Source organism: Azolla caroliniana, unplaced genomic scaffold (genome assembly GCF_043228905.1).
Source record: "Azolla caroliniana isolate FFs.n. ecotype wild unplaced genomic scaffold, voAzoCaro1.0.p SCAF_3, whole genome shotgun sequence".
NCBI lineage: Eukaryota > Viridiplantae > Streptophyta > Polypodiopsida > Salviniales > Salviniaceae > Azolla > Azolla caroliniana.
The window spans coordinates 9,859,701-9,882,363 of record NW_028230438.1 but is presented as its reverse complement, the minus strand read 5'-3'; the positions used below and the strand labels follow the sequence as shown (position 1 = coordinate 9,882,363).

Genomic DNA, 22,663 nt, shown 5'->3' with positions numbered 1-22,663 from the left:
TGTGTATGTGTATGTGTATGTGTATGTGTATGTAAAGAGAGAATAACTGAACAGACACTACTACATACAGTCTACCAGTCACTGATTGCTGTCCCAAGGCAGGGGAAGGTCGCCGCCATAGCCCAAACCTTCTTCTTCTTCCTCTTCTTTCTTCTTTCTTCTTCTTCTTCTTCTTCTGTTTCTTCTGTTTCTTTCCATTTCTTTCAATGCCTGTGGCTTCGGCTTCGGCTTCGGCTTCTGCGTTGGCTTCTTGGCTACAGATGATGAACGGATGGGAGGAAGAGAAAGAACCTGGGCTCCATGATTTCTTCATGATCCTCGTCTTCGCGCTCTTCTTCCCCGCTGCTAGATTCTTCCTCGATCGAGTTCTCCTCGAGGTCAGTCAGTCTACTCTACTCTTTCTTTTGCCTTCTCCTCCTCATCTCTACGAAATCAGTTTGCATTCTTCTTCTTCTTTATTATCTTGAGCCAAGTAAAAAGAAGAAGAAGAAGAAGCATTTCTTCTCCTTCTTTCGGAAATCTGTTTGTGTCTGCTTTCATTGTCTTGAGGTATGTAAATCGCGTTTTCTTCTGCTTCTTATGTCTGTCTGTCTGTCTATCTATCTATCTATCTATCTATCTATCTATCTATCTATCTATCTATCTATCTATCTATCTATCTATCTATCTATCTATCTTTCTGTCTTTCTTTCTTTCTTTCACCTGTTTTAAGATCGAGCGTTTTAGAAGATTAAATTCCGCCAAGAACTCGAACCTTTCAGCCATCGAAAGAAAAGGAGGAATATTCCCTTGCTTTTCTTTTCTACTGTGCTGCCTTGCCTTTCTTTTCTTCATTCTCCTCTGAAATTTACCACAATGTCCATGGCCAACAGTTGGATTCTTGAACAGACAAAGCTCCTCCGCCTTCACAAATCTTCCTTACTTTTTTCAGCATTTGCTGAAGAATTCATGGAACATTACAAAAACATGACATATTTGATGGTGAAAAAAGAGACGGAATGCTTTCTCATTCTCAGCAAGGAACTATCAAAGAAAGGGTGAATATTGTTCAAGTATCGTGTACCTGTATAAATGTCTGGTACATGAACCCATTTGAGACTGATCAGCATCGGAAATTACGATTCTTATGATGTGTGTTGTGTAGATGGTAGTGGTGATCTTGATGATGTAGATGGGCATACTGATGGTGATGTTATTATTTTCCAGAATCTATAACATGACCCATGGAACCTAAAGCAGAGAAAAATCATATGGGGTAGAAATCTCCTCTAAAGGATCAGAGAGGGGAGTCTCTGTCACTTTTGTGTGGTTCTTGAGTGATCTGTATGTAAGTTCCTAAAAGATGGGTTTTCCTTTTGGATGACGGCCAGAAGTGCTTCATGTGTCCTCTATTTCTCATAGAACTTGGATTAATGGGCATGGAGATGACTTTACTTTTATCTGCCAAATCTGAAAGCTGAGATTGCTCAATTCATATGTTGATTCAAACATATTACAGCTGGTCCTTAAATCTCTGACTTGATATGTTTTGTGCATGCTACGGTTCATGGGAAGTTGTTATGTTGATGCCAAGATACTTGGAGTTAATAACGTCAATGGGCTCTCCATTGAAGGCAAAGCAATGGTGAATCATTGGTGATGTAGTTTTATTCACCATAATCTGGTTTTATCTAACTTCATTTGAGAGGGCTTGTCTGGATAAATTCTCGGCGACTCCTATCTCGCTTTCCAAATCCAAAAGAAAATGTTCTTAGATCACATCTATCCCATCTTGACAGCATTTGCACCGAGACTAATATCATTTTCATGCTCAATGTCGTTTAACTCCTGGAATGCTATTTATTTAACTTTTTTATAAATGCTTTTTCACGATGTCTTTACTCCTGCTGCCATCTTGCTCACTTGCCACCTGAACGTCAAGAGAATCTTTGTTTTGTCGATGGTCCTCACTATCCCGTAGCTCTTCGCTGTCATTGACGAAAACCTGGGAAACACGAACATGGAACTACTATCTTGCTCACTTGCGACCCGAACCTCAAGAGAAGCTTTGTTTTATTGATGGTTCTCAATATCCAGTGGCACTTCACTGTCATTGACGAAAACCTGGGAAACACCAACATGGAACTATAGACTTATCAGAAGTATAAAAAGAAACTTCATCATATTGTGAAATTTCAAACTTCTTACTTCTCCACCATAGAAGTGATTAAGAGATCTTTGATTTCAGAGTCACTCATTTTCAGATGCTTCAAACGTTCCGTTATCGATGCTTTTACATTCGTTTTGTTGAATGAAGCATACTAGCTAGCTTAACGCTGTGTCAGGTAGAGAAGGTTGAGTGAGATGTGTATATATTAGTTTCTGTTGATACATTGAAAGGAATACTCTAATCATATCTTTCAATGTACCGAGCATGTGCAAAAGGTTGATTTGTGGGTTGCGTTTTGGGAATCAACACCTCTGGATGTGTATTTGTGTAAATTTTTTGGTCCTCTTTGAAGTGTTATTTTTATTGATGTCTGGTTATATTTATTTGATGATATCCTTCAATGTCTGGTCATGCATTTTGCAGAGGCTTGGGAAAAGGTTTGTTATAGGACCCACACAAAATCTGAGTATATCAGATCTCGAAGAGCGCAAAAAGAAACATATAAAATTTAAGGAAAGTGGATGGAAATGCATATATTATCTGTCGGGAGAAATTTTGGCACTGGCGGTAACGTATAATGAACCTTGGTTCACTGATACAAGCAAATTTTGGGTGGGTCCGGGGGATCAGATTTGGCCAGAGCAAAGTATAAAGTGAGAATCTCTAAATACTTCAACTGCGTACTATAAAATGAATCCATGTTGAAAGCTAGCAAGAAATATGCTTGGTCAAAGTTGAGGCTCCTAATAACATGTTATTGTAAAATCAAACACATGATTCAAGGGCATGAACTAGATTTAGAGTGTACATTAACTTAATCCATGTAAGTATACATTGGGACTATCTTTATTATCATTATCCTTAATTGAGAGTATATATTTGGATTATCCTCCAGCATTTCTTTTCAAAACATACCTCATGCCATCTTATTATGTGTTTCAAGTTTAAATATCATTTGATCACACGCCTCAACTTTGACCACACATGTTTTAGTAATCTTGAAAATCAACAAGCAAACTTCTGCAATTGTGGTAAACTATAAGTACATTAACCCAAAATTTTCCCTATATAGAAACATAGATGTTGGATGTGACACAGATGCGACGGTTTATTTTTTACAGGACAAAATTAAGGACATTATACATGTACACAGGTGGTTTTTACACATACAGTATATTTGCTTTAATATTTTGGGAAACAAGGCGCTCTGATTTCGGTGTTTCGATGTCACATCATGTTGCAACACTTGTTCTGATTCTTTTCTCATATGTGGCCAAGTATGTAGAATTTGCGCAATATAATAAATTCCATAATGTTTTTCAGTGCAATCTGGAAAGAATCCTGACTGCGAACTTCTAAAGCCAGGTTTGCTAGAGTGGGGTCAGTTGTTCTCGCGCTTCATGATGCAAGTGATGTCTTTTTAGAGGTTGGCAAAATGTCCAAGTATAGTGGGTCCAACGTGGTACCAAGCTTGGCATTCATATTGTTTGCTGTGTCATGGGTCTTACTTCGGCTAATTTACTTCCCATTTTGGATAATCTGGAGCACCAGGTAGCTTGTATGATATTAACGTAACTTTCAAGCTTTTAGTAGATTGAATTTTAGCATATTGAAGTTCTGCTGTTTGGTGGTTATGACTTGCAGTTATGAAGTTCTGCAATCACTAGAGAAGCATAAAGACAAAAGAGAAGGGCCAATATATTATTATCTATTTAATTCACTTCTCATATGCCTCTTGGTGCTTCACATTTACTGGTGGGTTCTGATTTTTCGGATGCTTGTGAAACAAATCCAAGCAAGGGGAAAGTTGGGTGAAGATGTACGATCAGGTCTGTGCACTTATATCTATATATATTTGTGTACAATTTTGTTGCAGTTGTTGTTTGTTAATACAAGATTGTTATCTGGTGCAAATCAAGACCATTATTCAAAGTAATGGAGAAATTATCGATAATATAATCAAGGATTCATTGATGAAGGACATTGTCTTATGCAATTGATGGCATTAATTATCTAATGCAGATTCGGAAGACGAGGACAAGGAAGATTGAAGCAGCAGATTTGTAAGCATCATCACAATTTGTTGTGTACATTTTTGGCACACAACTTGGGGAAGGTTGGTAGGTGACCATTTCTACCATTAATGAAGAAATCTCTTTGTATGCCTCCAAATCAATGCTGTGGCCTATGAAATGGATTTCTCATACTTTTATGTGAGCAGTTTTTAAAAGAGTTATTTTTAGCCCTTGTGCCATATATGATAATGTAATTTACATTGTTGTTTGATTGGAACAAAAGAGTTCCTAACTGACCATCATGTTAGCAAAAATATATTTGTTTTTGGTATTAAAGGAATCAATCAGTGTACGTTTAGCTAGCAATGCTAATTGACTGAAATTTATCCTGTTTCCTTCAAGCATAAACAGGACATCCCTAACAAGAAGTTTTGATGTTCTTTCATATAAGCTTGTTTGAATGCTTGATCCAATTGCATATACCAGATCATGATGATTATGGTAATTGAATACTAACTACAGATCATGATGATCTGTAGTTAGTATGTGAGAGACAACTAATAACAATATACTCTAAAATTTTCGACGAGCATTTTTTAGCAAATATATGCATGTATCTTCGCACTATACCAACGTGCAATTCGGGGTCCTGATGGGGGAATTTTAAAAGGGCCGAATCCACTTTCATGGGCACAATGATTGCATTTCATTAATGAAATGAAATTACATATGTGAACAATGCCTCTAGGTAGACAACATGGTTGAGCCTTGAGAGTTGCCATGAATATTTGAAATAGAGATAAGGTAAAGATATTGTATGTCACCCTGTGGTTTTTAAAACACGTTGGGTAATAACACAATACCCCCATTCTCAAAACTTATCTCACACATCTAGAGGGTTATTGACGTTAGATAATTTCTCAAATACTGTTTGTAGAATGTAGTTCAAACATTATCTTTTTCTATTCGAATGATTGTCTAAATTTTGCCAATTCAGGTGTAAACACTTCACAATAGCTCACATCAATGATTTATTCATGAGATCCTCCTAATTGGAGGTGGCACATGCAAGCACCTCTATTATTATTCTTGTTGCTACATTTGCACATATATTTAGCTATGACATCAATTTCACCCTGTTTATATTTTCTACACTTAAAACATCTAATGGCAGCCACTTAGTAGATGTTGCATGGTGACATATCCAAAGCCATGAAGCTTTATTTGAGATAAAAGAAGGAAATAACCAAAGAAGCATTTGTTGCACATGGCTTCATTATATGGGAATCTCATTTTGGGCCCCATTGTGATTTCGAAGCATTTGTTGCACATGGCTTCGTTATATGGGAATCTCACTTTGGGCCCCATTGTGATTTCGATAGTTCCAAAATTGCTTGTTTACTATATTGCATTCAATCTTGGACTATAATTTCCATGTTCATGGTAAGGATATTGAAAAACACTTCATTATAAAAATAGTTTGAGGGGGAACCATAACAACCCTTGCTTTATGTGGCTAATCAAGTACAACGTGTTAGGAAACACAAGACACACAATGAATTATTTTTAATGATTCTATGTGACTTAGTCTTTCATGTGCATCTATAAAATAATGGTCACATTTTAGACCAATGACACAAGCTCTAGTAAAAAAGCATTAAGAGCAAAAAGCCATGTCTCTAGTGCAATTTTGAATTATTGAGATTAATACGGAACATCTAAATAACTTCCCAATCTTGCCAACCTCACCTAAGACTAAATCATTTGTTTCTTTTAAATGAACTTATGAACGAATCTTAGTATAATTTGTGTTTGACTCTGGTAGCACTTTATTTAATTTGTTATAAGTAATTTATTTCAACTCTTTTTGTACTTCTTTTCTCAAACATTCCAGGTCTCTCAAACGAAAGATTGTTTGGTACTCTTATTAGAGTTTCAAGATATTTTTCTAGACAATTATCACCTAGGCCAACACTTACACATATTGTTGACCAAAGTCTTAATCTCGTACATGGTGTTGCACCTACCTCTGTTCCTTCGTATTGACCAAGTCAATCCAAAGAAGATGAAATCGATCCTGAACTTGATTCCTTAAGAATGTGACACATTTGTTAGAGGGTGGCACTCTAGGGTACATCAATTCTATTACATGTGAAATATTATAGACATTGGCGACTATGTATAAACTATTGTAGTTTGAATTTAACGTCATGTTGTAGTCCAAATTTTATGGCAATTATGTTTCAACATTGGTTACTTACTTTGGGATTTAACTCTTATCATGTCCAAAACTTTGTTTATTCGTTGGTTATGTCAAATGATTACAGAAATCTATTTGCAATAACTCACAATCGACGATGTTGTTTGGTAACCTCCTACAAGGTCAAACCTGCAAGTCAACATGCTTAAACATACCTCAAGAACGCGTGCCACAATTCCCTTCATCCAATGATTCATTTAAAAGTTGGAAACTTTCTTCTACTCAATCTTAACACATAGTTCACGAACAAAATTATTTGATATTTACAATGCACAATGAAATAGGGAGATCCTAGCTTTATGGAAATCATTTTCGAGTATCCACAGACTGATAACCCTTGAAATATTTTGTGACCGACGGAACCTCATGATTTGTATGGCACAATGGGTGAAGCTCATTAGGGACTTCCATTAAATAGATTTAAATGATGTGTTAATATAGGTGCTAATATCTTGAGTCATATTTATGATATGAACATTATTAATTTCGTTAACAATTTGATAGTTGTGATCACCTTTGAGGAAAGTACCTTGTTGATAGTTTCTTTTAAAAATCTTGCACAAGAGCCGAATCTATTATAGATGCTATTAAACACTGCATCCTCAAAGGGAACCGTCCACATTACTAATGACCTACTCAACTGTATTGGACAGGTTTGGGTTCCGAATTTGTCTTAGGTCAAACCAAGAATTATATTTTTGCACCCTCCGAAGGCATCGTGGAATACTTTGTACACTTATTATCATTTCTACTCTCTTTGTTTTGCATAAGAGGTGTATTGATATTAAAGATTATGTGAATATTGTCAAGTTACCAATACCTTATACACTTGCTATCATCCTCGAAGGGAACCTTCCACATTGCTAACGATCTACTCAACCACATTGGAAAGGTTTGTATTCCGAATTTGTCTTAGGTCAAAACAAGAATTATATTTTTTGAACCCTCACCAAGGCATCATGGACTTGTTATCATCTCTAGTCTCTTTGCTTTGCCTAAGAGGTGTATTGATATTAATGATTATGTGACTGTTGTCAAGTTACCAATAGATATAATGAATGACAGATTTTCAATTACTAGTGATTTTTTCGTCAAATTTTCCGTTATGGAACTAGAAACTACCTTGAGCATGGGCTCCATACACCAACTTTTATTTGGACCAATCAAACTGAGTCCAAATAAATGAGAATATGTTTCTAGTTTATATGAATAATAACTTCCTATTATCGAGTTTTCTCCAAACTACATTGATTGGATGTAGTCCTTTGATATTAATGTATTATTTTTGCCACAAACCTGGATTGATGTTAACATTCATCATTATGAGTTATACATTGTATGAACTGTCTAAGGGATATGCAAACATATGTTTCAAGTTACTATTGCTCAATATAGAGTATGATTTTATGCTAACAAGCATTGGAAACCTCATATATTTAACCCTAGACAGATGATATTTCTATGTGTATTTCTAAACTTTAAGACTTTCTCTATGGGTAATTGAGCTAAATTAAATCCACAAATGTGTGAACCTTTCATAGTCCTTAAAACGTATTATTTCATTTGCCTAATTGACCTATCTTCTAGTTGCAATCATTGCAATCATTGCAAGAGTGCAATCTTTTAATTGATAAGTGTCTAACAAATTAATTAAGCAAAACATACGGAATAATAGACCAAAGCAAGGAAAGAGGGGTGCAAAACCACCCAATCACCCCCTAGCAATGATGTGAGACGAACCTGAACCGCCTTGATGTCCCATACTATCAAGGGTTGATGCGAGTGGTACCTTCGGTTTCGTGGGGACAACACGTGCTTAGCTAGCAAGAACCATAGCCATATTGACATAGCCTCAAAATAAGTTATCCCTTCTCATAAGAAGGTACCTAAACCTTCTTATATATGCAGAAACCCTAGGCTTATTCACACTTGACCACTTTATGTGAATTGGTCAAGTGATGACACACTTAATTGTTATCTCACACTTATAGATTGACCCATGCGTGAAATTTGTAATATTCGAAAAATTCGAGAATACAAAATGACCCCAAGAATATTACAGAACCATTTGTTTATTTATTTATTATTTAAAAAATAATTTTATATATTATATATAAAAATATTATTAATCTAAGGTCCCCTTTTTTTTTGTCCAAAAAAAACACTACTTCCCATTAGTTAGCAAACGAAGTACATCAAAGTTCAGCCATAATCAACAAAACTCACACTACTCCACACAAAACTAAGCATAATCCCCACCTTGCTATTTACAACAAAAGTATCCTGCTAACTCTTTTTACATGGTAACCACATAATTACATCTTTTGTCCACTAATTGAAGCCAATGACGGAAACAACCATCTCGGTGCTTGGTAGTTCTATTTAGGCCCTGACGCTGAATTTACCATAATAGGAGAACGACCGCATTTCAACAAAAACTTTGGCCGAGCTTGTTCTGCTTCATCCGAGTTCCCTTCAATTGAGTTGTATTGTCCACATAGCCAAGATACCAACTCAAACCAAATGTTTAGCAACACTTCACCGCTTGGGAGTTTTCGTTACTGAAAAACAAACATACATCGTCTGGTCCAAATGTGCCAAACCGAGAAGCATGCCACCAACATCCATATCTCCTAAAAAAAACCAGAGTTTGTACCAGGTTAATGTCAAGAGAGTAAAAGGTGGGGAATTAATGAACCTTTTATTTATTTTTTAAAAATAAAACAAATATTTTAAAGTTTTTTATCTATTATAAGAATATTATTAGTGTGAGGTCCCATTTTTAAAGTGACATATTCGCATTCGTGGGGGTTACCATACGAATACGCATAAGAATACATGAAAAATATTCGTTAAAAAAAAAGAAAAAAAAAGAGTTCCTACTTTTTAGTTTCTAATATATATATCATATAACAAAGAGACTTTCACATTAAATATGGGATATTTAACTTGACATTAAAAAGAAGACTTACACTAAATAATATTTTTACATAATAAATGGAAAACTTAAAAGTTTTTTTTTATTTTTTAAAGAAGATATCCTGTCATTAGTATAAACAAATTACAAGATTTTAAACCTCTATGTAATCGGCGGGGGAAACAACCATTTCGGTGGCTGAAAATGCCAATAAGGAGTAGTGTACCTGGATGTCACAAATGGAGTAGCTGTCCAAATAATAAGAAACTCATGCCGTTGAGCAATTTTAGCATCAGAATCTCCCACTATACCATCCCATTGACCCTTCAAAGCATGAACTATCTCTAACCAAATATTAGAAATCACTTCAGCAGGTGGTGTTTTCAGATTATGGAAAACGAGAGAACACCGAGCTTTCCAAATGTGATAGACAGTGGTACTACTCAATATCTCCCATATTGGCTGAACTTCCTTCCTTACTCCTGAAAACTGTAATGACATCATTGATAATGTACGAACACTTCCATTTTTAGTGTAAAACCCATGGTCCATAGATTCGATGCCATAATGAAACACATCACGGGCAAGTGATGTCCAAACGACCATGCCCCAAGTGAGAACCAACGGGGGAAAATAATTAGCGAAAATTCTAAGGAGCCGTTGCCATATCTGTTGAGAATCAATGCATTCCCATAAACAATGTTTTTGAGTTTCCGTTTGTAAATGACATCGAGTACAACATGAAGACACTCCCATCCTATGCAACCATGTGCCAACCGGCAACGCCTTGTGTACAACTAACCACTGTACATGTAATATTTTGTGTTGCTGTTTTCTTGCCCATAAGATAGCCCAGAATTTTGCAAGGAATTGGGGAGTAATACCTTGTTGATTCCAATATTGAGATGCAGCTGGTACCACATCACGTGTATCTGAAAGTACATGTCTTCCCAACTGTACAGAATATTGGAAGAAATTGAACTTGTTACCCGTGTAAGGATCTGTCCAATGATAGTCAATTGGGTCCCAATCTAATCTGAATACCGGTCTTTTAGCTAACACCCACAACTTCCAATGTGTCCTTATTTCCTCTATCATTGGATCAATATACCATTTACGATCGGCATATCCAATTATCCTTATCTTGTGCTCAATGGCATAGGGGTAATCTATCACCATTTCCCCGGACTGAGACAATTGATTTGTTTCATCCACCTCAAACAACCGGTATGTCTTATCATTTGAATAACCCTTAACAGCCAAGAGTACTTCCAATCTTGAAAAAACCCCAATCCATCTATGGTTAGTGTTATTGGGTGGTATGGGTTGTCTACTCATAGCTTCTTGAATTTGTTGGTACATTATATGTCCGCCATGCATATTACGTAAGATTTCTTTTTGTTCTTCCAACGATCGCGATAAAAATTCTTTCCAAGTCTGAACTGTTTTCGCGGGACCTTCTGTCATTTTTCCCCACGATAACCATTGTCTAGAACCCAACACAAAACCATTTGATGTTGTAAACAACGGGTTCCAAACTATCTTTTGTCTGAGATACTCAAGATAATGTTTGGGGTTCGGTTTATTGCGAAGCAAACCAGGTAGTACTTGTTTCCATGCTGCAAATAATGTCCTAATAAATTTGTCTTCCCATCTAGTGGCTGAAGGTACTCGGAAATTTTCCCTAAATATCCAATTCACATCCTTCGACCAGGGAGCACCTAAGCGAGGAAAGCAATCTGAGCAACGGTCAAGCAATAATACTTTCCATATCTCTTGCCCCGGCATAAATCCTCTAACGAGCAACTTACTTAACAATGCTCTTGATTGGTCCACTGGATCAATAATACCTAATCCTCCTTTAGAGCGAGGTAAGGTAATAACATCCCATTTCACTTTGGACCGAGCATTGCCTTCTGTTTTACCGGACCACAAGAAGTTACGAACCAATCTACGTATTTTCAGAATACATGACTTGGAGAATATCCAACATGACAAAACATACCATGTTGAAGCCAATAAAACCTGATTAGCCACTACAATCCGACCAGCAAAAGATAGCTTGGCTGAACTCCATAACAACAACTTTTTCCGCAGTGACAATAGGAGGGGTGCCACTTGATTTTCCATTGAAAGATCAATACCTATCGTACACCCTAAGTATCGAACTGGACAACCTGATGGTATCCATCGAAATTGCGGGTGTGGACTCCATAGAGGAGGCTCTACATCCCCCACCCAAAATGCAAAGGACTTGTTCCAATTAACCAGTGCCCCCGAAGCCTTACAAAATGTGGATATGGCCAATTCTGTTTTCTGCAGATTTTCCAAATCACCTTTTAAATATAGGGCAGTGTCATCTGCAAATTCAGCGTCCCTTACTTCTATATGTGAGAATGGGATGCGTATTCCGCGTATACCAATATCACCAGCATTCAAAAAGGAAATCATTGCCTCAGCAAAAAACAGAAACAAGAAAGGAGCTAAAGGACAACCCTGTCGAACTGATCGAGAAATAGTAAACAAAGGTCCATAATTCCCAACCAGTAAGACTCTGCTTTGTGCCGAATTATATAATGAAGAAATACCTTTTATCCATTCTTTCGAGAAACCAAAACGAGCCAGTACACCTTGTAAAAATTCCCAGTCAACACGGTCATACGCTTTCTCAAAATCAAGCATAACAATGGCTAACTCTTGATTAGATTTGGCTGCCAAGGCAGCAGATTCCCAAAATGTATACACATTATCCAATATGCTCCTTTCCTGAATAAATCCTGTTTGCGACGGATGTATAACTATAGGCATTATAGTACCAAGTCTTATACTAAGCGCTTTAGCTAGGATTTTATACACCGTATTCAGTAATGTAATTGGGCGCCATTTCTTGATGTCCAATGAAGGACCTTCTGATTTAGGGATAAGGTAAATTATTCCTTCTGTAAAATGTGAAGGCATAATGCCCTCTCGAAGAATTTGTTGGAATGCTGTACATAAATCTGATTTAAACAAGTCCCAATATTTAATGAAAAATGATGGGGTTAATCCATCCATACCTGGACAACTATTCTTAGGCAAAGCTTGGAGTGCTTCACTCAATTCCTCATGAGTAAGAACGTCTTGAAGACTGGCATTCATATCCTGTGTTATTCTTGAACTCATTTTATTCCATACACAAGACCGACTTATTAAATCCTCATCGGAGAATGAAATAGCTGATAGTAGGTTGGAATAGTATCGTGTGGCTATTTCTCTCATCACTTTAGGGTCAGATGAGATGGTCCCATTCTCATCTTGTAGTTGTTTGATTGAAACCGCATTATGATTGGGTCTCATTGCATGAAAAAATTCAGCTGTACATTTATCACCCATTTGGAAAACTTAAAAGTTAAAAGTATTTGTTTGATTTTTAATAAATATAAAAACATAATAAATAATAAATAAAAGGTTCATTAATTTCCCACTTTACACTCCCACCAAAATTGATATTTTTATCTGTTATTAAAACGGAACCTCGTACTAATAATATTTTATAATATATATAAAACTTAAATGTATTTGTTTTATTTTTTAATAAAACGAAAAATAAATAAATAAATGTAAATAAATTAACTAAATAAAAGGTTCCATAAATTTCATATTTTTATTTCACATTAAAAAGGGAACTCACACTAATAATATTTTACCAAACTTAGATGTATATGTTTTAATTTTTAATAAAACAAAAAATAAATAAAATATATGTAAAATAAATAGAATAAATAAAAGGTTCTCACAAAATTTTATATTTTTATCTCACATTAAAAAGGGGACCTCACAGTAATAATATTCTTATAACAGATGAGAAACTTTAAAGTATTTGTTTTATTTTTAAAACATAAATAAAAGGTTCATTAATTCCCCACTTTTTACTCTCTTGACATTAAAAAGGAGACCTTTGACTAATAATATTTTTGTATATAATATATATATATTTTTTAAAAATAATAAATAAATAAACGAATGGTTCTGTAATATTCTTGGGGTCATTTTGTATTCTTGAATTTTACGAATATTACGAATTTCACGCATGGGTCAATCTATAACCTATATTATGTTCAATTATAGTTATGCACATAGCCATTCTCACTCTCCAATTTGAAGATCTTGGATCAAAATGGTGATTGAGAATGCCAGACTACATTGCACCATTTTCCACAACTTTGCATATAGCTCACTTAAATTTCACTCATTTTGTGCTTTAGATGAGACACATGAAAGTGATGCCACCGAATGATGATACAACAGGTTAGGACTTACCATTAACAATTTTGTGGTACCCTTCAAACACCAATCTATCCCAAGTCTTCATAGGCAATATTGTTTAATTGAAACAAATGGGTTCCTAATTTGAATGTACATTTGTATTTCACATATATGGGATCAACCAATCCATGTATATGTAGCAATACCAATTGACTGAAAATTTATCTTGTTTCTTTTCCACACAACTAGACTTACCTTTTGCAAAGAGGTTTTGGTGCGCTTATATAAGGTTCTTTTGCTTGCTAGAATATTCAGTGATAATTGAATCCATGTTAGGGATATTTTATTATGAGAACATATACTAATAAAACTCTGATGTTTCTAAGAATGCTACGTCCTTAATGGTTCTTTTCTGATGTTAAGTGTTTGATGTTCCTCTTTCAATTTAGGGTTCAAGGATTGAGGCATCATTGGTTTTGGAAAGGGACCATATGGGGAGATAGCACCCACCAGATCTCAAGTAATCTGGAGCTCCGCATCAAACATTTCAAGCTTTGCTCAAGACATATTGCAAATTCTCTTCATGGAAGTTTTCCAAAAACACATATACATGAATTGAATATAACATTCAGTAGTTAAATGAATTGAATATATATAAAACATTGTTCATTAGCATATCCCCAAGTGTAAAATATTGATATACTTCAATGGAAAGGAACTCTGGGAGCAAACTTGTCAATCCTTCCTATTCATTGAGATGAAGAATGTAATCCAAGAGGTCCTCGAAACTAGCATATGATGAGCCACCCTTACTTACGGACCTGCGAACCGAGTCTCGAAGTGTTTTAGTCATGGATCGGAGCTCGTGACTACGTTCACCTTCCATCACCTCCTTCACGACTCGGGTGATTTCCTCTCGACTAACGCTTCCATCCTCATTATGTTTGAAGCCAAGGCCGATCTTCCAAGAATTGGTGATGAGACGGCGGTTGAGACGTTGCTCTGCCACATGAGGCCAGCATATCATCGGAACAAGCCCAGTGGCCACATTTTCTATGATCGAGTTCCAACCGCAATGGGTGAGAAAGGCACCGATGGCAGGGTGCGAGAGGATCATAAGTTGAGGGCCCCATGAAATGATGAGGCCTCGATCTTTTGTTCGGGTCAAGAATCCATCGGGAAGAGCTTCTTCCAATGGTGCATCGATCGAATCCCGTCTCACGACCCACAAAAAAGGCTGATTGCTCGCCTCGAGTCCGATCGCAAACTCTCGGAAATGCTCCAATGACAGCGATGCAACACTACCAAATGAGATGTAAAGTACTCTAGACAAACCATGATTTTCTAACCATTGTAGACAATGGTCTTCTTCGGTCCAATAATTTACATCTAGTCGCAATATGGGCGGCTCGGACATAAGCAAAAGGGGCCCGACTGTGAAGACCTTCTTCCTGTCGTTCAGGGCTACCACTGCATCTTTCTCGAGCTCCTCGACTGTGTTAATGATGATGGCGGGAGCATCCCGGATCAGGCATGACATGGATGTAATGAATCGGAACCTAAAGTGTGTTTCATCGAATGTTACACATAGTGGGAAATCCTCTGGGAGGAGATCTAACACACCAGGTATATCTCTCACTTCCTCTCTGGATATCAGGTTACCCTTGTCATCTACATTGTACATACACAAATTTAGAAAGGTAAAAAGCAAAAAAGCATAAATCATGATTTGCAAATGAATAATCCTGCTAATACTGTATATGTATACATAAATGGCAGCAAAATTGGCTTTTGAACATAAATAATGATTTGCATATGAATAATCCTGCTAATTCTGTATATGTATGTATACATAAATGTCAGCAGAATTGGCTTTTGCAAATCACCCGGAATACCCCTCGAAATTGTTAGATTTTTGCTACCATTAAGATCCCTCTGAAATCACCCGAAATACCCCTGGAAATGGTTAGATTTGTTATTAGTAAGATCCCTCTGAAATCAACCGAAATACCCCTCGAAATTGTTAGATTTTTGTTACCAGTAAGATCCCTCTGAAATCACCTGAAATACCCCTCGAATTTGTTAGATTTTTGTTACCAGTAAGATCCATCTGAAATACAAAATTGATGATGACACTGAAAAGCATCGAGAAACTTTGCAGAATCCATTTCCATGAAAGCAAAAGACTTCTTGATTTCAGAGAGTTACATCAGGAAACCACAGGAAATCTTGCAGAAGACTCATAGAATCAAGGAAGCATGGAGAACTCGTGCATTACAAATAATAGCAAATAGCATTACCAGACCATCAGAGTGAAACGAATCATGAGAAATACTTTGCAGAAAATAATGCCATGAAACCATGGAAATACCATGTTAAAGGAAAGCAGTGGAAGATTTTGCAGAGAAACAAATGGAGAGAGTTTCAGATGTCACTGTAAAAGATCATGTGGAAGAAGAAAGGCATAAAATAAAACAAGGAACTATTTGCTTATCTTGCAGGGAAGAATCAGATGAAGAAAGCCATAGAATTTATCAAGATAGTCAGTTACATTGTGATCAAAAGAATGGAACGAAGAGAAGTTATATGTTCCACCGCATCATCAAGAAAGAAGAATAGATTTGAACAGGAATTTGAAAAAGAGTGCAAAAGATGAGGATGAAGATGTGTTTTCCTACCCCGTGGGAAGGGCAAGACACCCATGTCGATGAGAGAAGGAACATAATAGAAAACAGAGCCAGCTGTAGCATTAGACGTAAAGAATGCCAAGCAAGGTATGGAGAGCTCGGAAGCTATTCCGTGGCACCATAGCATGAACACATCCGTTATAATTGCAGTGACAGGATGATCGGGATGATGAAGACCATGGATGAAATCTCGGAACCCTGATTCCATGTTCGTCATGGAATCCACAGAGTCCCTGAACACAGATCCGCGGGACCTCTCAGGAGGAAGGAGATCTGGAACGCCGGCGTAGGTGAGGTTAGGGCTGGGGTTAGGGTTAGGGTTAGGGTTCTCAGGGATGGTGTTCTCGGAGAGGACGAAGGTTATTTTCAAGCCATGGGCGGCAAGCTTCTTGGCGAGCTGGAGGAGGGGATTGATGTGGCCTTGCTGGGCGAAAGGAAGCACGACTACATGAGGAGGAGGAGAAGACGCCATAGCCAACAAGCTTCTCTCTCTCTCTCTCTCTCTCTCTCTCTCTCTCAGTTGCAGAAGAAGCAGGTGCAGCTCCTTCACTTGACTGAGGATATGTATGTATGCTATGTATGCTATGTATGCTATGTATGTATGTATGTATGTATGTATGTATATGTATGTATGTATGTATGTATGTATGTATGTATGTATGTATATGTATATGTATATGTATATGTATATGTATAACAGTATATGTATATGTATATGTATATGTATATGTATATGTATGTATGTGTATGTGTATATGTATGTGTATATGTATGTGTATATGTATGTGTATATGTATATGTCTGTATGTATGTATGTATGTATGTATGTATGTATGTATATACCAAGTCAAGAAGATTGACTTGACTTTGGATTGACTGAGATTTTGATGTGGTCATGGATCCATGCATGACTGAAATGTGTGGTCTCTCTCTCTCTCTCTCTCTCTAATCAGTGAATGTAAAATGCTGGTCTCTAATCAAAATTGACTGAAATGTGTGGCATGGGGGGAATTGCTTGCTCACAGTTACATATTATCCACCCATTCATTCAGCCTTAGAAAACTTAAGCATGGAACTTGATTTGGTTTGGTTTTTTATTTCTTATTTGATTATAGAGTAGCATACCATGTGCTTGGTTTGTTGGTCAAATCATTAAAAAGCACAATAATACTATGTGGATTGGTCTCTTGTTGGTTGATGACAAAAGTTTTTTTTTTTTTAACGGCAAAGTGTGTTTTTGCAACCAAAAAATATTGTGATTAAAGTTGGATGCATCCATGAGCCCCGAGTTGCTATTGGTCACGTGTTATTATCCAATTGTATATGGGGGAACATCCCATTTGCGCATTAGTTTATGTTAGAGATAAAAATGCATCTAAGCTGAAAGATTGTTGTTACCGTGATGAATGGGAGAGATAAACCTTTCATTGAGGACAAAGTTTACCGCTATGCACTGGAAGTCACGATCACAACCTTTTCATGTATGACTGACGACAGTGCAATCAATCATGCTCATTATTATTGTCTTGTTTCAAAAGAGACTCCTCAAAAGGCATGGTCATCTTTTGGAATAGAAAAAGGCAAAGTTAGCATTTTCGTGGTTGGTATGGGATCATATTTGTAGTGCTAAATGACTTGGGAGGAGCAATACTATTTGAATTTGTAAAAGCATATGGTGGCTCGAAGTCTTCATTACTATGATTTATGTTTGAGGGTATTCAATTTTGCATCAAATAGGTGGCTTTTTATTTATTTATTGAGAAGGGATCAAGTTTGGAATTACAGAAGTAAAAGCAAATTGGTGGAATTTATCGCCTATTGGAAGAAGGGCCCTTTTCTCACCACTACATTATGCAAAACCCATGTGGTGCTTAGTACCACCAGTATGGTTGTTCCCACCACCAATTACGTAACTAGGTTATTGAGTGGTGGAGTGTTGATACTATCTATCCTTTAGGGATGGGGACTCATGGAAGAGCGCAACATACCAAGGGAAGCTTGACGGTAGGTCAATATTCTTGTAACAACTCTTTATAACTAATGAAAGGATATTTTTAGGAAAAAAAAATGTAATCAATTCTGAAATGCATAAGAAAATTTGGAAGGTCTTTCGTTGTTAATCACTTGTTTATAATGCGGAGGAGAAGCTAAAATTTATACCATGGAACCCTCCACCCGAAATATCTTCTTTGCACAATAGAGGGTCAATCACAATATGTAAACAATTTAATAGGGGTTTAATCACAATACGAGATTTCATGTTGAATACACAAAATAAATTAATAACATTCAAGACACTAAGGTCAAGGTTTGGTGTTCCACGAAATTATAACTATATTTGGGAGACATTATTGGGAATATCAATGTTGTAGGGCCACCTCCGATTTTTATTTGATGGATAATACAGGTTCAATTGGACTTTTGTTAGGAATAAGAGTCTTGTCGTGGTATCAACAAATGATGTTGATCATAAAGATATTTTGAAGTAAAGTTGGATAGATGAAAATGTTACAACGGTATCAAGCTTTCATAAGCCCATATCATTTGGTTGTATCAGTTGAAAATAACTCTAATTTTAATAAAAACTAATTAGTTAGGTAGCATTATCTAAAAATAGGAGTGATTGTACAACTGCTACAGTCACATTTTAGATGTATTTAAATCACAACAATACCACTTATTTGAGTGTGAGTTCATAAAAGAATATATGTTAATTCCAATATCTAGTTTGTAATCTCTTACCTTTTTCATCTCTGTCCTTATCTCTGTCCTTCGAAGTTATAATCCTTACATGGTATCAGAACAGAGTTTTGATAAAAAACGTAAGCGTTATCCTCTTGAGCCATATATCTCTAAACCACTAGTCATAATCCTTGCACACTCAAAGTTGTCCATTGTTAGTATCACTACATCAAGTAGGAAATATGTCTTAGATAAGCTAACGGAGAAAAACTTCAAAAATTGGAAGTCGAAGATAGAATTGGTACTAGATATTGAAGGGCTCCTTGAGGATGTAGATGGCACTTGGGAAGAACCAATAGATAAAACATCAGAAGAATGGAAAACATGGAAGGCTCGAGATAAAATGGCATGCTTGGAAATTCGACTACATGTAGATGACAAGCAAGCAGACATTATCTGAAGACTCACCACGACTGCTGCAATGTGGGCAAAACTGAAAGAGCTGTACGAGCCACGTGATGGTACAACTAAGCTACACACATTAGGTGCATTATTCATTATGTGTGTGTTGCAGGAAGAGGAAGATGTTTCTACCTTCCTAGCTAACTGGGAGGAAGCCATGGACGATGCTATTACCACTGGCAACCTCATCCTAGAATATATAAAGATAGGTTTAATACTAAACAAACTTCATGAATCATGGGGAACATTCACTACCATGAACAACAACATTAAATCACTTCCAGAGTTACTTACAAAGATTCGTCATGAAGACATTTGGCGACAAAAGAAAGTGGCAAATCAACCAATGGCCATGGCTACTTCAGCCAATAGATATCAACAATATAAACTAGCAAATCGACAAAGACATAAAGCTTGGAAAGGGAAAGCCCTTGAGTCAAATAAATCAAGTCACAAGAATGATGGGCAAAGAAGTTATCCATATGGAACTCAACAAAGTGGCAACTTCAAGGTGACATGTAGGTATTGTAAAAAGGATGGACACACAGAAAGAGTGTCTCGACAAGGGCAAAGTAATAGTATGTCCCAAACAAGGCCATCTATATCCTGTTGCAACAAAACAAATAGAGGCATTGTCAACAGAGGATGTCAAAACCATAATCAAGATAATGTTTCTTCCACATACCTGTGGCATTGCAGGTTTGGACACATACATATTCAAGCACTACGAGAATGTCAAAAACAAAAATCTGTAAGAGGCCTGCCAACTGTAAGTTTCGAAACCATCAAGGTATGTGAAGGTTGTCTCTACGGAAAGATGTCACATAAATAATTCTCACCAAGTAGCACAAACACTACTAAGCCACTATAATTAGTACATTCTGATCTATGTGGTCCATTTTCTATTCCATCTATGTCTAGTGCAAAATATTTCATTACATTCATAGACAACACTACAAGATTCACAGTAGTCAGTTTCTTGAAGCATAAGGCACAAGCATTTTCAGCATTAAAAGCCTTGCAGAAAACCAAACGAATCATACAATCAAAGTCATCCGGAGTGACAATGGAGGGAAATTTACTTCAGAAGAGTGGGAAAAGTTTTGCCAACAACATGGAATCCTTCATAAAAAATCAGTACCATGCACCCCTCAACAAAATGGTGTTGCTGAAAGGAAAAACCGAACACTTCTTAATGCAGCTAGACGCATGCTAGCAACTAGCAAAATGCACTAGCGATTTTGGGAAGATGCAGTGGCAATAACGTGCTATCTGCAAAATAGGACTCCTCACCGCCCTCTACAAGGAGCTATACCATTCACACTATGGTATGACCAATCTCCTGATGTTTCACATCTCAAAGTCTTTGGCGCAATAGCATATACCTACATACAATCAAAGAATAGGTCAAAGCTAGAGAATCATTGCACCAAAGGGAGGTTTATTGGATATGGAGACCCCTACGAAGTAAAAGCCTACATGATTTACCTCCCCCAGTCAGGTAAAATTGTGTTTAGTCGATCTGTCAAATTTGATGAAGAATTTGTGATTTGTGGTCAGATTGGAAGATCAGAGACCTCATCCTCGGAGGGCACCTCGTGTGACATCTTTCAACACATGGCAGCCACAAGGGAAAAAGAAATAGACACTAGTGGATGCGAATTACAAAGGAAAACTTTAAAACAACCACACACCGATGCAAGCATGGGCGACGAAGTTGACTCAATGGGAGACCTTGAGGAGGAAAAGAAATTTCGTAGAAAATTTGATGAAGAACCCCAATATACCATCAAGACACACAATAGAACTCGTCAAGAAAACCAAGCAAAATGTGATGTGGGCATGGGCATCAACAATCAAACCAAGACATACGATAAACAAATTCATAATGGAAACCCTTTACTTGAAGCTGCAACCAAGTCTGAGAAGGAGATCCCTACCTCAATGAGCTTGGATGATGAGGAAAGGAAGGGGATAGCACAACTCGAGCACCACATGCAAGTTGCAATGAAGTTCCCTACACCATCATGACCGATGGGGTTTTTAGGAGATGCAAAGAACCTGCAAATAACAGGGAACGAGTTCAATCAACCAAACAAGATAAAAAGAAAGGAGGCAAACATGATATAATTAGTTCAGAAGACGAAGATTCAGATGACAAACGTTGTAACAAAGATGAGGTTTTAGAAAACAATAAAAAAGGGGGCAAGAAAAAGGTAAAACTGTTAAGCGACATCTATAACACCATAGAAGACCTCTCAAAGCACTTCATTGCTAAAGTCGAATTCGACATATCAACTTTTACAACAAACATGAAAGATGAAGGAGGGGATCTTGCACCGATCATTAATCTTAAGCAAGTGCTTTAGAGCATAGAAAAGGAATCTTGGATAGAGGCTATGTAGACGGAGATTGCTGCTCTAACTAAAAACAAGACATGGACTCTTGTCCCTCGACCACCTAACTCCAACATTGTCAGTTGCAAATGGCTTTTTACCAAGAAGTGTGATGCTCATGGGACTCCAATCCGATTCAAAGCTCGATTGGTAGCTCGAGGTTTTTTACAAATTCTCGGCATCGACTATCATGAAACTTTCTAACCTACATTGTGAATCACATCCCTTCGTCTTTTGCTTGCAATATCAACATACCTCAATTTGGAAGTGTATCATGTAGATATCGAAACAACATTTCTTCATGGAGATTTAGAAGAAACTATCTACATGGAACAACCCAAAATGATGAAAAATGAAAACTATCTTGACTATGTATGCAAGCTACACAAGCCATTATATGGATTAAAACAATCTCCAAGACAATGGTATGCCAAGCTACATAAGTTCTTGCTCAATTCCAACTTCACACGTCTTTACTTTGAACCAAACCTATATGTACGGAAGACAAAATCAAAATTCATCATATTAGGAGTTTATGTGAATGACTTGCCCATAGCAGGAACTTATGAAAAAGAGATACTAGAGGTGATCAAGGAGCTACAACATCATTTTCAGGTCAAGCATCTTGGGCCATTGGAGCATTTTCTTGGAATTCATGTACAAAGGAATCAGAGCCTAGGTGTCAGAACCAAGGATAAAAGATAGAGTGATGGGAAGAAGGATATTAGAGAACACGAGAAGAAAGGAACCAAATACTAAGAGAAGAATGGATGTATAAGATAGAGAAAGAAAGAGAATGGATACAAGATATGTAATGAGAGCTAAAGACTGGTGTTGATTCAAATTGATT

At 36.8% G+C, this 22,663-nt stretch overlaps 2 protein-coding genes across 2 annotated transcripts; one reads left to right on the top strand and one right to left on the bottom strand.

The window, feature by feature from the left end:
- Positions 1-209: 209 nt before the first annotated feature.
- Positions 210-4,516, top strand: LAG13 (LAG1 longevity assurance-like protein). The gene is made up of 6 exons (XM_087316574.1): positions 210-377; positions 2,573-2,802; positions 3,271-3,426; positions 3,515-3,700; positions 3,794-3,978; positions 4,172-4,516. Exons 1-6 carry the CDS (start codon positions 261-263, stop codon positions 4,198-4,200), a joined length of 903 nt encoding a protein of 300 aa, XP_087172700.1. The 5' UTR covers positions 210-260; the 3' UTR covers positions 4,201-4,516.
- A 9,656-nt stretch (positions 4,517-14,172) lies between these two features.
- On the bottom strand, positions 14,173-16,831 carry LOC147866204 (UDP-glycosyltransferase 85A4-like). Its single transcript, XM_087316573.1, has 2 exons — positions 16,265-16,831; positions 14,173-15,257 (listed from the first exon to the last, which is right to left on the bottom strand). Exons 1-2 carry the CDS (start codon positions 16,743-16,745, stop codon positions 14,332-14,334), a joined length of 1,407 nt encoding a protein of 468 aa, XP_087172699.1. The 5' UTR covers positions 16,746-16,831; the 3' UTR covers positions 14,173-14,331.
- Positions 16,832-22,663: the final 5,832 nt, after the last annotated feature.